Here is a 14,770-nt window from a genome sequence, read left to right on the forward strand (position 1 = left end):
GGGGTCAAGTGACTTGCCCAGGGTCACACAGCTGGGAAGTGTCTGAGACCGGATTTGAACCCAGAACCTCCTGTCTCTAGGCCTGGCTCTCCATCCACTGAGCTACCCAGCTGCCCCCAAGCAGCTGACTTCTTTAGGCTTATGTCATTTCAACAATCTCTTCCAGGTGGTGTAACGAGGCAACTTTGTTGTAAATGTTAAGTGACTATTGTAGAAGTAAAAATGAATACATATTCCTGATATTTTAAATTAAAGGATTTAATTATAACAAAAAATGAGAGGGAAAGGAATTCCTTCAGCCAAGTGAGCAGAGCACGGAGCCTGACTCACACCTGCAAAGCCCAAAAAGAGCCCCACAGCATGGGTCTCAGCCAAATTTAACTCCCAAGCCTCTGTAGTCAAATGAGGACATACTTGAAAGGATGCTGGGAAAATGCAGCTCAGGTGTGGCAAATTTTCCACCTGCACTCTATGTAAGATGAGAGAAAACTTGTTGGACTGGAGCAACAGAGCCAGTTTCAGGCCAGCAAGCTTTGGGTTCGAGTAGTGGCTGAGGCATAGTGGCTGTGTAAGCAGTTGACTTCTTAACCTGTTGGTGCCCAAGACAACTCCTCTGGGATCAGAGATGGATTTAAAGGGGGAGAGGAGGTTTCTCATTGAGAGCTTCCTTACATAGATGACATGTACAGAAACATGGGAAATGCATCTTGGGGATGAACAGGGAACTAGCACAGGTATTTTTTTTTGGCAGGTGGGAGGAGAAATGAATTTTTTAAGATTTCTTCCAACAGTGAACATCACTGTTTTTCCTTAAAAGCACATAGACAAAATAGATTGATTGTTAAAGAATCAATCTAATATAAAGAGAGCATTTAGAAATAAGATATACATGTAGATACTCTGCAGTATTACTTTTTAAAAAGACATAATGTAAAAATCATCTCTTTTCTAGGGGATCCCTGGTATTGGTGGCTAATGGCTTCCAAACATAGCTCAAATAATGATGGATTTGAATACCAGATAACGGTTCGTTTTATGTGTTTAAACCGACAAAAGTTAAAAAAACATTAAAAATAAATGGATTCTTGAAGCTTAAATTAACCAATTTAGATTGTAATCTCAACATAACCCTAATAAATCAGCACATTTTCTTAGTGTTGTATTTAAATGTATTAATTTAACTTTTCAACTTATTTTCCCCAATTTTAAAACCTAGATACAAAAAGGCATAGAATTACATATTTAAGAATTTTCTCTCTCAAGCAATAACTTCCAAAAAAACCTTAACTGAAATAATTACTGTTAAAAGCTCCCAATTATGCAGGCTAAGAAGAAAAGCTTTTTAGGAGCAAAATGACCTCAAATTTTCCTTTTAAGAAACAATAAAGTGACATAGAAGCCACCCGGGGATTGTCACTGCTCTCCCTGAATAATACCCAGAGATTACACATGGCCGTTTAAGTATTAGTTTTCTCCTCATGGGAACACTCTCTCCACTTCTTGGGGTGAAAGGGAGGTGGTAATGAGAATTTTTTTTACCACTCTCACCTTCCTACAAACCTGTGAAAAATTTCCTCTTGCTGGATTTACGGAGACCCTCTTTTATGAATGCTTAGAGAAATAGGCTTAATGTTTACAAAAACAAAGTTGCACAATAAATCTTTAGTCACCTGTTTCATTTTAAAACTTTTTTTTTACTATAATTTTCTCTACAATGGATAACAAAAAGGAGGAAATATTTTTACACTTAGTCTCAAAATAATGCTAACCGCCAAATTTTAGAATTCTAAAAAACAATGTGAAGATATACACACATCTCTTTCTTGCAACCAAAATCCCACTGAAACCTTAATTGAGGTGTCACACAGATAGTTTTCAAGAAGTCAGAGTGGAAACACCGTTATAGAGAACTGAAGCATGTCCAGAAGTTATTAAATGACTATCTAGAGGCTGATATGTAACTTACTAGACTTGATCTGAATAAATACCAAATATTTTAAAACAGTTTGAATCAAGAATTGGCATTTCCTGGTTTTATCTTTTTTTTTCCCCCCATTAAAAAAGTCCTTTATTGCTTGGTAGTCTCAATATGCATTTTTCACAATCCAAAGATAGACAAAACTGCTTTATGAAGGCATAGTTTTTTTTCTCTACTGTAGCCCACCAGGATCTTTTTTTTTTTTTTTTTTTTACTTTTATCCTCCCTTTCTCCCATTGGATCTCACCTCAAAAATTTCTAGTAGGTATAAGGGTTCTCAAATCTATTATGTCTTATTTTCACATATGGCTATTAATAGGCATCTTATCTCCCTAGATACAAGTACACAAGGGTAAGCCTAGAAACTAAGCTTTTCTCTCTAAAGGGCTCTTAAGTATTGGTATAGAGATTTCCTTCAGTGACTCACATTATTTGCAGTAGATCCTCTATGTACCCAACAAAACTGGGTCACCCATATGATCCATGCCTGTTAGAACAGTTTATAAAAATATCCTTAAAAAGTACCATGGATTGTTTTCTGAAATATTTAATTAGAATTATAAGCTCTATTCAATAATGACATTGGAGTTTTAGCATATTCTAAATGAAAACTACTTTTTATACAGGTTTTAAAATTTTCTTTATAGAAACCTTAACAAAAAAATGAAACCTAAAAGAAAAATATTTACTTTTATTTATTCTGAAACACTCTTCCTCCTAACCCCCATCCCTCCTGGGTTTAAAATTTCCAAAAATTAGTTTAAAAATGACCACTAAATGATTATAATATTCACAATATGTTTGAAATAGTTAATAGGTAAAGAAGTAGTTCTAGTTAACACAATATAACATATATGAAGAGATATCATCATATTGAAACAGTAAGTTTGATTGTCTGAGAAATATGTTCACATAAGAAGAAATGGAAACAGAAATATTTAATAAAACATGGAAACATTTTAATGAATCAGTAGTCAAAATAAATATTTAATTTAAAATGACCCACAACGGAAAACAATAGAATTTAGTGCTTCAAAAGAAATCAGAAGTCATTTTCTTTTCCTCACAATTAAACAACACTGGCTTTAGTGGCTTATTGCTGAACAACTCACAAGTATTAGAGCTTAATAAATATTTGTTCCATGAACATATATTAAAACTAAAAACCTTGTAACTTCAATAGTAAGAACAGATGGCTTTGGGAATACAATTTACTACTAAGTAGTTATTTTCTTAACCATTTTTTTTCATTTGTGTCTAATTCTTCATGACCACATTTGGGGTTTTCTTGGCAGAGATACTGGAGTGGTTTGCTATTTCCTTCTCCAGTTTATTTTTCAGATAAGGAAACTGAGGCAAACAGGGCTAAGTGTCTGGCCCAGGCTCATAGTTACTAAGTGTCCTGAGACCAGATTTGAAACCAAAAAAATGAATCTTCTGATTCCAGACCCAGCATTCTATTCACTATACCACACTAGCTGTCCACAGTACAGTTTAAGCTTAGACTATTGCTATTATGGTACAAAATTATGTGAGGAAGCTTATACAATGGAAAGAGCAAAAGCTTTAGAGTTAGGAGACACAGACCCATTTATGTCCCATCCCTCTACCCTGGTGACACCAGACACATCTTTAAAATAAGGAAATTGGACTAGAAGGCCTCCAAAGACCTCTCCAACTCTTAAGAGTTTTGATCCTATGATTTTATGAAGCTATATGTATCAAGATTTAATCCTTTTTAGAGTAAAAGACAAAGAATATGGAATTATAACAATTTTGCAATTTGCCAGTTGTGCTAAAATAAGTATACTCTCTCAAAAGAAAATGAAGTAAAATTCTATAAGAGCACTACTGGAAAGCTATATGTCACTTATGGTTGTTGTAAAAACTTTTTTGTACAGCTATAATGGATAACTGTACAGCTATGAAAATATATAATGAATAATGTATTTACATCCCACACATTAGTTGCTTTAAGAAAACAAAAAGTAGTTTCATTATTTCTTTTGAAAAACCCAATATAAAAACTAAGCCAGTGTTCTTTCACAGAGGAAAGCTTTTGACTAAACACTAGTGAGGATCAAGTGATAATAATAAAAAATATATATATATGTATGGTCAAGTAATGTTTTTCATCCATAGTCAGATTCCACTGGGGGAAGACTGAAATTCACAAGAAATAGGAAAATACAAAAAGAGTTGCAGGGAATAGAGCTGCACATACTGGAACTGTTCTGTGGGATCCCCATCTAGTCCTTGTAGTACTTTCTGAAAATACCCATCTGAAAATTTTTTGCCATCAGGCATTTCCTTTGGGCTTTAAAAATCATGATTTCTTCATTCTTGATTTAATATACTTTTTTCATATTCAAAAGAACCTCACAATACATAAAATTTTCCACTGATAAACAACTTGTTATATGTTGTTACATATTCTTTCCACTTTTCAAAGCACCCAGTTTGAGCAAAATTAATTTAAATGCCATAGGTTAAAATATTTTCCATAGCACTGTTATCATGATAAAGAATAAGGTTATTCACCATTTAAAATACGTTCAATCTCTTCTAGTCTTTTTAAAGCAGCAACTCTTTTCTTTTCAATGTCACTGATTTCTTTTGTTGTTTTTTTATTTTCTTTGTCTGTATTTTCTTCTAATTGCATGTTCGATTTAGACCTACTTTCATTATTATCATTTTTCATTGTCTGGGTAGATTTATGTTCACTTTCTTCTAAGTTTTCAAATGGAGGTTTTTTACCTCCTTCCACACGTGTGGTCCCAGTTGGTGGAAGAAATAACCGTTCTCCACCACCAGCGGAGGAAATTTTAACTCTCACTATATTCAAATGACGATGTATATATTCTTCATGTGGTGCTAAATCAAGTGTCTCAAGGAGGCACTTTTCTGCTTTTAATAAGTCTCCCTCCTCAAAATAAACAACACAAAGATTGTGTTTACCTTGTACATTGTTTGGATCCATTTCTACAATCTTTTCGAAACACTCCTTTGCTCCTAGTATATCTCTCTTTTGATTCATCAGAATGTCTCCCTTTAAAATGAGACCTTTGATATGATCAGGGTAGTATCGAAGGAGCTCATCTAGAACAGGCAAAGCCATTAATTCCTTTGAAGACTGAGAATACAGAAGAGCCAAGTTGAACAAAGCACTTCGGAAGCCTGCTTGCAGCTTTATGGCCTTCTTCATCCACATCTCTGCTTCACTACCCTTTTTGTCATCCATTGCAAGCATCCCCAAATTGAAGTATCCATTTGCATCATGGGGTTCTTGATTTATATAGTTGAGCAGTCGTTTCTTTGCTTCAGGCCTAACTTTAGCTTCACCTAAAGATTAAAAGAGCAAAAAGAAAAACTTTAATTCTTCCGTTCACCAATGAGATAATTCAGTAAATCTACTTCTGGTTAGATTATAGGAACCTGGGAAAGTAGTCTTTGGCAAGTCACTTGGAAACAATACATAGTATTGATTCTAAGATGGAAAGTAAGGGTTTTTTAAAAAAAGCTATTCTTAGATACCTTACAAATTAAAATATTTAATCTTATGGAAAATGAAATCAAAATTAGGTGATGGTATAACATAGCATTTAAATAACTTAAATTATTATATAGGTAAAATGTCTCTTTAGCCACCAAGTGTTTCAATACATGTATTAGAGGAAAAATTACAAATCAATGAGCAAAGTTCTAAATTAGCAAAAAGATTCTATTCATCTATCATGCTGGAGCACATGAAGGGCTGCCAGGTTTTGATATTTCTATATAGGTCATCTCCTACATTTAAAATGGAAGCCTTCTGAGAGCAGGGACACTTGTTTTTTTTTTTATTTTTTTTTTTTATTTTTATCCCTTGCCCTTAGCCAAAGTGCTTGGCATATAGTGATTAATAAATTATTTTATATGCCATTTTGGATAGCAAAACCTTATCTAAGGATACTTGAGATGAAATTCTTTTCCCAAATGAAAGACTTCCTTCTTATTTGAACTGAACTGATTTTGTTGATACAAAAGTTTTATAATCTCATGTAATTAAAATTATTTTTCAAATATATTTATTGCTTCTCTTTTTTTGGTTAAGAATTATTCTCAAAACCATATGTGTGAAAGGCATCTGATATCATTCTCCAATTTTTTATGGTATGACTTTTAATATTAAGGTGATGAATTTATTTTGAGCTTATTATGGCATAAGATGCTGGTCTAAAACCTAATTTGCCAAATTGCTTCCTGGTTTTCCTAGCAATTCTCTTCAAATAATGAGTTCTTTTCCAATAAATTTATGTACTTGAGTTTATCAAATACTGTATAATCAAGTTTAATAGCACCAGATTCTTCCCAGTCTGATCTAATTATCTACTTTTCTATTTTTAAACAATACCAATTAGTTTTGATGATTACTGTTCTATAATATAATTTAAGGTCTAGAAGTGCTTCTCCCCTTACATTCCTATTTTTTCCCTATTACCTCTTTTCAGATTCTGGCCTTTTTTTCCTATCCAATTTAAATAAGACTGACCCCCAAGATATTTTAAGAATTTTGCAGTTATTTTGAATGGAAATTCCCTTTCAAAATAATAATGGATTTAAATAAACATGTTTTAAGCACTTATTATGCTAGGTCCTGGAGGAGGGTAGATTGGTTAGATAAAAGTTTTTTTTTTTTTTCTCTCAAGTGGCTTTGGGGATTGGAGGGAATGGGACACAGTTTAAAAAACAAAGAGAAGTAACTATAATAAACATTAAATTTAAAAAATCATTAGGATTTAGAAAAACTGGTATAGCAAAACATCACTTCCTAAGAATCCCATTCTAATAAACATAAGAATTTTTTGTATTTGGTATAACATTGCAAAGTACTTTTAAGTAATTCATTGTTTGGTAATGCTAGAAAAGTTTCTAAAAAAAAAGGTCCAAAAGTTAATTCACTCTACTCTTAAAATTTTATTAAAATCACTGATTTGCTACATAAAATGCATTTGTGGATAAATACTAGGCAGATTTTTGAATTATGACATATCCTAAAGATAATAAGGCTTTATATTAGGGGAAGGAAATTCATGGTTTAACTAGAGACATATTTTCTATATACCAACATACCTGATTCTTGCATGAGCAAGGCAGAATTGAATAGTGCTAGTTTATGATTAGGATTCATCTTCAAAGCCCGGTCAAAGTTTCGTAGGGCTTCAGTTGATTCTTTTAGTTCAATATTCACAATTGCCAAATTGTACCAAAGGTCTGCATTGGATCTGTCAAGGTCCAATGCCCTAAGATATGACTCCTTTGCTTTAAGAGGTTTGTTCATTTTTAAAAGTAATTCTCCTCTATGGAAGAAGCAAATCAAAATTTTAGTATATAGTATCCCATTTAATTTGCAATTTAAATTTAAATTTAAAATAAAAAAATGACAAGTTAAACTTTTCTAGGCACTTACTCTTCCTCCTCCTTTTAGTTTTTCTCTCAAAAATACTAATACCAATGAGAGATTATAATAACATTAGAACTTCTATGTTTAACATATATCTCACTTCTTTAGTTGAAGAATGAATGAAGTGATTAAAAACAAGAAGAAAAATGTATGTTTCTTTAAGATGTTTGTTGAACAGAGAGAGAAGAAAGGGAGGAAGGAGAGAAAGACAGTGAGAGGGAAAGAAGAAAGATCTGCTCTGGTATTTTAAGGGAGGACTTACTAAGAAGTCAAGGTAAATATAATTAAACATGGCAATGATTCTTGAACTAGATATTCCAATGTTTTACCAAAAAAAGAAAAAAAATCATGAAAGATACCATATAGATCAGCACTCAATGGTATATCAATACCAATACCATTATATGAGTGCGAATAAAAAGAGGCAGTTCAAGTCAGTCTTTCTTGATCATTCCAATGGCTAATGCGTTCCTCAGACTACCTTTTATTAAATCTTTTTTTTTTTTAATTTTTACTTACGCTGTACACGCATATAAGTATTCATCTCCTCTTTTAGAATGTAAGATTCTTGAATGATAATTTCATTCTTTGTATTTATATCCTTGGAGTCTAACAGTACTTGGCACATAGAAGGTACGTAATAAAAATGGGGATAATAACAGCACTTACCTCACAGTTGTTGTGAGGATCAAATAATATAATATTTATAAGGAGCTCAAACCAAGTGCCTGGTTTGTAGCACTTGCAGATTCCCTTTCCCCTGAGATGGAATGACTGACTGAACAAGGTCCCGGTGGAGTTGGAAAGGGAAGGAATCGAGGGCTTCCTTACCTAACTTGTCGAGGACATGTAGTTTTACTCTTTGAGCTTAAGAGGTTTTGAGGAGGTGATGAGATTATAACAGATGTCTTCAATCATTTACTGAAGGAAAAGACAAGTGAGTTTGGGGTTTGAGATGAGAGAAGATGGTTTCTAATGGCTGCTCTGAAGATGTAAAAAGGAGTCAATTAGGAATGAATAGGATTGCCACCAACTGGTAAGAGTCTCATTCAGGCTGGGAGCATGAATTTATAATGTACCCTTATGGGATAGTTTTACGATTTTTTTCCCCAGCAGTGTTCAATGAAACAAGATCCTCAAGGGTGGGGAACAGCAAATAGCTAAAAGAATCACTGATAGTGTTAAGAGTTTGAGGGCAATGCATAGAATGCAGAATAGGTATTCCAGGAAGAAAGAAGAAAAAAAGATTCAGTTTCACTGGAGAGATGTCAGGGTGAGTAAAAATTAGGTTCAGATAGAGCGAGAGGGTAGGAAAGGTAGAAGAACAATACAGTTTACATAGGGGGAAAACATTCTAAATTCCAATTCAGGACACCAGGAATATGTCTCTTCCAAACTCTGGCGGCACAGGAACTCTTAAGAAAGTCTAATGAAAGAGGAAGGCCACTAAAAGCTCCTACTAGTTAAGTCTCAAAATTTGCATAAGAAAAGAGAACTTATTAAATCAATTATTTCCTAGGTACTTTGAATAAGGTTATTAGGCTAGGAGGAGGTGAGAAGCAGAAAATTAAGAGGCACACATTCATAATAAAGGAATTAACTATAAGATGAATTTTAACAGGTTTTGCTTTTGTTCTCAATTACATGTAGATGACTAAAAAATATCCACTTGACTAATTCTGCCAAAATAGATAAAATAAACAATTTCATATAAGAATGGTATGAAATGAAAAGCAATACCTGCTAATATAGGCCTGTTTGAAATCTGGCCGCATGCTAATTGCTTGTCTATACAACTGATCTGCTTCTTCCAGTCGAGATTCATTTGCGCGAATCAAGTTAGCAAGGTTGATATAAACATTTAAATGATTGGGAGCAATTCGTGCAGCATATTTTTTACCTGGAATGATCTGGTTAAAAGAAAAGGAACTTTTAGGATTTATGACATTCAGGCAAAAGAAATTCCAAGTCAGAGAGGGCATTCATGTCAGGTGACTAAATTAAGTACCATATATGTACATATATGGTTCTTAATATATATAGAATATACAGTTCTTAATAACATATAGAATATCTACTCAAGAAAATTTTAAAATTACAACACTATAACATACAAAGTCAATTTAAAAATAAAATCCTTAACACAATATTTAAATGAATATATGATCTTGCATGCACTTGCCCTTCAATGATGCGCATTATGACCCATTCATACCTATTTGTCCCTTGGGACACTTGCTATGTCTTCCCATTAGTTTGTCACAGCATTTGTCATCCCAATCCCAACCCCCTTCTTTTAAAAAATATCATAAAGATATCAGTGGGGCATTCCTCATTCTCATCACATGACAAATCCATTAAAAAAAGTTTATTTGGGGGTACCAGAAGGTGAAGCAGAATAGGCTGCAGAGAGCCTTTAACCCCCTTTCTTTCCCAGGTCCTGGGCTTCTCCACTGTAGGGCTGGAGAGTGGACATGGCTAGTGAAATCACTGCAGTTATCAGGGAGCCACTGACTAAAACCCTTTCAAGGCTACTAGGCCTTATCATCTCCCCTGCTGCCAAACCCTCCAGATTCCCAAGACGTGTCATCTTCCTTGCCATAACATTATATGGAACTCTGTGCCTTTCTATCTTACAGCAGAACCCTTCTATATATGTGTTGTCACCTTCACCTAAAATCTGAGTTCTTTGAAAGTAAGGTGTGTTTAGCATTTCAATTTGGATCTAGGTGCCTGGCACCTAGTTAAGAGCATAATCAATTCTTTCTCATTTATTCATTAATGCATTCTTTCATCCTAATACCCACTGAAAGACATGTATCTAACAAAAAGTGAAAATAGAATGCTTGGTACAATTTTAATACACTGGAGGCTATAATGTTCTATAACTCTATCATGTTGATATTGAAATTAAAATAAGACTCATTTCAAGAAGTTTAGGGTAATTAAATATGCTTTGAAATTTTCCAAAGGCAATCCAACCCTTTCTTCACCTGTTTAATTCTGGGCCCAAACTGTTGTCCATTTGTAGCTTAGGGATGAATTCTATAGGTTCTCTATCCAACTTCTGTCAGAACCTGAGAGATATCCATTCATCATCTGGTGGGTTTTTCTTTGGTGGAGGGTTAGAGTAAGTTCTTTTGGATAATTATAGATCAATTTTCTGAAGCTTTATGCAACAAGCAAAATATCAGCAAGAAAAAGAAATATCAGGGAGGTCTCAACATGACCTAACATGAAAGCCTAATGATTAATTATGAAGAATCCCTCCTCAATTTGGATTTTGCACAAAACCTTCATGACAATGGCAAATAGTTTTTGGGAGCCATATGTATCTCTGGCTTTCTGCCTCACACTGAGAGGATTCTCTATCTTCCTTTTATTTTAAAATGAAATCAACTTATCTTTTGTTTTTTGTGTTCCTTGCATTCAAAATATATGCTCCTTCCTAACGCTTAAGAGAAATCCATTCCCTATAACAAAGAACAACAAAATCCATCATGTGTGATGAACAGCTTCAAAGAGCAGTCACACTAGACTGCAGAGTGTGGGAAAAAAAGCAACTGATAATGAAGATGGAAAGATAGGTCTGGGTCAACTTGTGATGGGCTTTAGGATTTCTATATGTATTTTTTCATTTTTCTCCCAGAGACAACAGAGAGCCTATGAAATTTTATAAATATGAGAATGATATGAACAGATCTTTAAGCGGTAAAATCACTGGCAACAGTATTAAAGATGAAGAGGAGAAACTCTTGAACCAGTAGGACTAAGTTACTATTAAATCTCTGTCTCTGTCAGATACCACATGAATTCATTCCTCAATGCCCTCGCTATTTTGATATATCCAGGAGGGATCTACTTTATATATACTGGTTCAATCTTGCTGCTTATTTCATCTCTGTTTTGATGTGATTTCTACCTTCTCATGAACACATTTACAAGTCCATGATTCCAAGTTCAGTAGTTCTTTTGTCCTTGATGCAAAAAATTGTCATAAAACACTTTAAAAATCTTTCTTCAGTTTCCATCTGTTTCAACTTTATATGCCTTTGTGTAGGTGTATAAGTAGGCGGCTTACATGCCAATATTCATTTTGTTTCTCTGTCCCTTCTCCTTGAAAAGCTCCCCGCTTCATGGCCAACAATTTATGCTGTGTCTTCCCTAGTTTTATGGGCTATTGTAGACTCTCTTCTGTTTCTTCTCCTTCGTGTTTGCTATGAGAAAGCATGTAGGAGAATGGGTAGAAGTGTTATCTATAGATTAGATTTTATAAATTTACTTATTATTAAACTAACCTGGTGTTGCCTTTGGCAGCCATCTTTCTCCACTTAACAAATAGGTGTTTCCTGACTAAGGACTTTTTACAGTTCTTTTGTTCTCCACGTTATGGTAAGTGTGTCATATAAAATGTTATCAATATATCAGGTAACCCATATAAAATGTCTATAGCCTGTATACTTTCTTCCAGCCATATCCCATTTGTTGTTTGAAGAGGCTGGGACAGAGTAATTTCAATTGCTCATCATTTTCACAATTTTACTTTTTTCTAGCTCTCTACTAATTTTAATTTTTTCTCTAATAAGCTGTTGTTGACTTTGACTTAACAAATAGATGTGATTATATTGACAGATGATTCAGGAACTAAAGAAACCTATATCATTAACAAGTAGCTTACTGTCTTTGTGATGGGAAGTCAGTTTCACCTTTTTGGTGATGTTAATTGGTGCCTGCTACATCTAATAATTTCTGATTCTTTTCTTGCAGAATCACAATGTTAAGGCAAGAAGTTTCTATGTAAAAGTACAAGTATTTGACATCTTTAATTCCTTCTTCCTGACATAGTTTTATGGTTTTTTTTCTTTTGTTATCAGCTTTTGCATTAAAAAAGCAAACATATTATAAGATTCTGATTTAATCTGGATTATGTGTTCAGTTATTTGTAGAATTTCTCTACTTTTTTTATTCTTTGCAACAGATATTAGTGGTATAATTGTCACAGTCAATTCTCAAAAGCTAAACCAGTGAAACACAAACTCTGGAAGGTTCTACCATGCTACTTTCATGGATAGTTCTAGCAATGAAGAGTTTACTTTCCAAGGACCAGACTAGCTAAGTGCAGAAAAGCCCAAGACTGCCTCATTTTCTGCTAGTCTGCCACAAAGATCTTCTCACCAAGCCACCATCCTACTGATTAGTCTAGTCTCAAGTTTCTCTGCAGTTAGCTAGGCTGGTTCTTAGAAAGCATACTTATTCTATTGCTATAAGTATCCATGAAAGCAGCATGATAGAACCTTTCAGAGTTTGTGCTGCACTGGTATTGCTTTTGAGAACCAACTATGAAAATCATGTCATTAGTATCTGTTGTAAAGAATAAACAATCAGCTTTATAGTAATCCGAAAAGCAGCATGTAGTTTTAACAATTATTGATTTCTTTTAATAAACATCTTTCAAAATTCACACATGGCTTAATTCCTTACTCAATAAATTCTATTCTGTCCTGGGTATTTTCTTTCCTTAACTTGTTGCCAGTACAACAATTATTCATAGATGGGACAAGCTGAAATGACTTATTTCTGAATGGTAGTAAACTATAATTTCTCTAGAGTTGTTGTGTAATAATGCTTTAATTGAATTATTCTGATTGAGAATTACTATATCTTAAATTACTATATATTAAAATTTAACAAACTATATATGGCACTCTATCAAATCTAATCATATAATTATAGTATATAAAAGGGACTTTAAAGATCATCTAGCCTCTCATTTTAAAGAAAAGGTAACTGAGATTACCTGACTTGGGCAAACTCAAGCAATGTTAGTGGCAGTGCCAGAACAAAAACTGACTCCTAGTCTTTTTCCTACTTAATCAAGGTGCTGCTTCTAATGAAGTCATAAAGTCAAAATGATGAATATTTATGATAACTTCGCAGTGATGTTGGTGGAAAAGATCTGTACCGACCCTCTAGAAAGCTGCTTTTCTGAATAAATCCTTTGCATAAGATGATTTATTATTTCTCTCATGACGATGGAGGGAAAAAGTTGTATCTGAGACCTCATGGTTTTGTTTTGGAACAAGTGGGAATTTAGAAATAATAAAAATTTTAATTTTTAATTAATTTTAATAATTATTATTTTTAATAATAATTAATTTTATTTATAATTAAATTAAATTATATATAAATAATTATACATAAACAACTGCTCTGAGGGAGATTATGGGGAGGGGGGATTCCCTTTGCTGCTTCTGGGTTCAAGACATTTGCTGCATTGCCCATACACAGAATCAGGTTGCTGTCTGGGATGTGATCTGAGGGTGAGGAGGAATATGAGCAGACACTAGTGCTTGCAGCCACAGGGGAATAAGGGACCCTGATCACAGTTTCAAGGGGAAAAGAGTGCTTGGGGTTACTCAGACCAGACCACTGGCCAAGAGTTTTAAACACACCTCTCCTTTCATCATACCACCTTGGAAGAACTGAAAGCAGATTGATCCCCAGAGCCAGCTCTGAAGGCAGCTGCACAAAGAACCTGAAGCTTGGAAGAGTGCTCCCTTCACTACAGTTTCAGAGCCCAACTTTAAAGTTTTTAGAAATTAAAAAAAAAGAAGAAGAAAAGGCTGGAAAATTAGCAAACAACAGAAAAAGAAACTTATTTTGGTGACAGAAAAGACTAAAACACAAACTCAGAAGAAGACCAAAAACCCCCCCAATATTGTTGTACCTAAAACCTCCAAGAAAAATAGGAATTGTTCTCAAGTCCCCTCAAAATTAATGGAGGAGCTTAAAAATGGTTTTAAAAACCAAAGTAGAGAGGTAGAAGAAAAATTGGGAAAATAAATTAAAGTGATACAAGGCAAATCATGAATAGTTTGGTAAAAAGATATAAAAAAAAAAGCATACGGGAGAAATTAATCCCTTAAAAAACAGAACAGGCCAACTGGTAAAATAATCACAAAAAGAACTCCCTATGAAGCAGAATTGGCCAAATGGGAAAAGATATACAAAAATGCAATGAAGAAAATAACTTCTTGAAAGGAAATGGCCCTATAGGAAAAGAGGTACAAAAATTCACTGAAGAAAAGAAGTGTCTACAAAGTAGAATTGGCCAAATGGAAAAAGGTGATTCAAAAGCTCACTCAAGAAAATCAAGCCTAAAAAATTTAGAATTGGGTAACTGGAAGCTAATGATTCCATGATATATTAAAAACAATCAAAGTCAAAAGAATTTAAAACTAATAGAAAATGTGAAATATCTCATTAAAAACAACTGACCTAGAAAATAAATCTAGGAGAGATAATATAAGAATTATTGGAAAACCTGAAAGCTATGATAAAAAAAAAAA

At 33.7% G+C, this 14,770-nt stretch overlaps 1 protein-coding gene across 2 annotated transcripts in view; it reads right to left on the reverse strand.

Annotated features, from left to right (window-relative positions):
- Positions 1-4,061: 4,061 nt before the first annotated feature.
- The window catches only part of TMTC3 (transmembrane O-mannosyltransferase targeting cadherins 3), a 40,246-nt gene continuing 29,537 nt past the window's right edge, over positions 4,062-14,770 (reverse strand). For both annotated transcript variants that reach the window (XM_044679913.1, XM_044679912.1), the window contains 3 exons: positions 9,162-9,331; positions 7,091-7,317; positions 4,062-5,320 (listed from right to left, as the gene is read on the reverse strand). In XM_044679913.1, the coding sequence (XP_044535848.1) occupies positions 4,512-5,320; positions 7,091-7,317; positions 9,162-9,331 (1,206 nt within the window). In that variant the 3' untranslated portion in view covers positions 4,062-4,511. The remainder of the gene's footprint in view (positions 5,321-7,090; positions 7,318-9,161; positions 9,332-14,770) is intronic.

Source organism: Gracilinanus agilis, chromosome 5 (assembly GCF_016433145.1).
Source record: "Gracilinanus agilis isolate LMUSP501 chromosome 5, AgileGrace, whole genome shotgun sequence".
Classification (NCBI taxonomy): Eukaryota; Metazoa; Chordata; class Mammalia; order Didelphimorphia; family Didelphidae; genus Gracilinanus; species Gracilinanus agilis.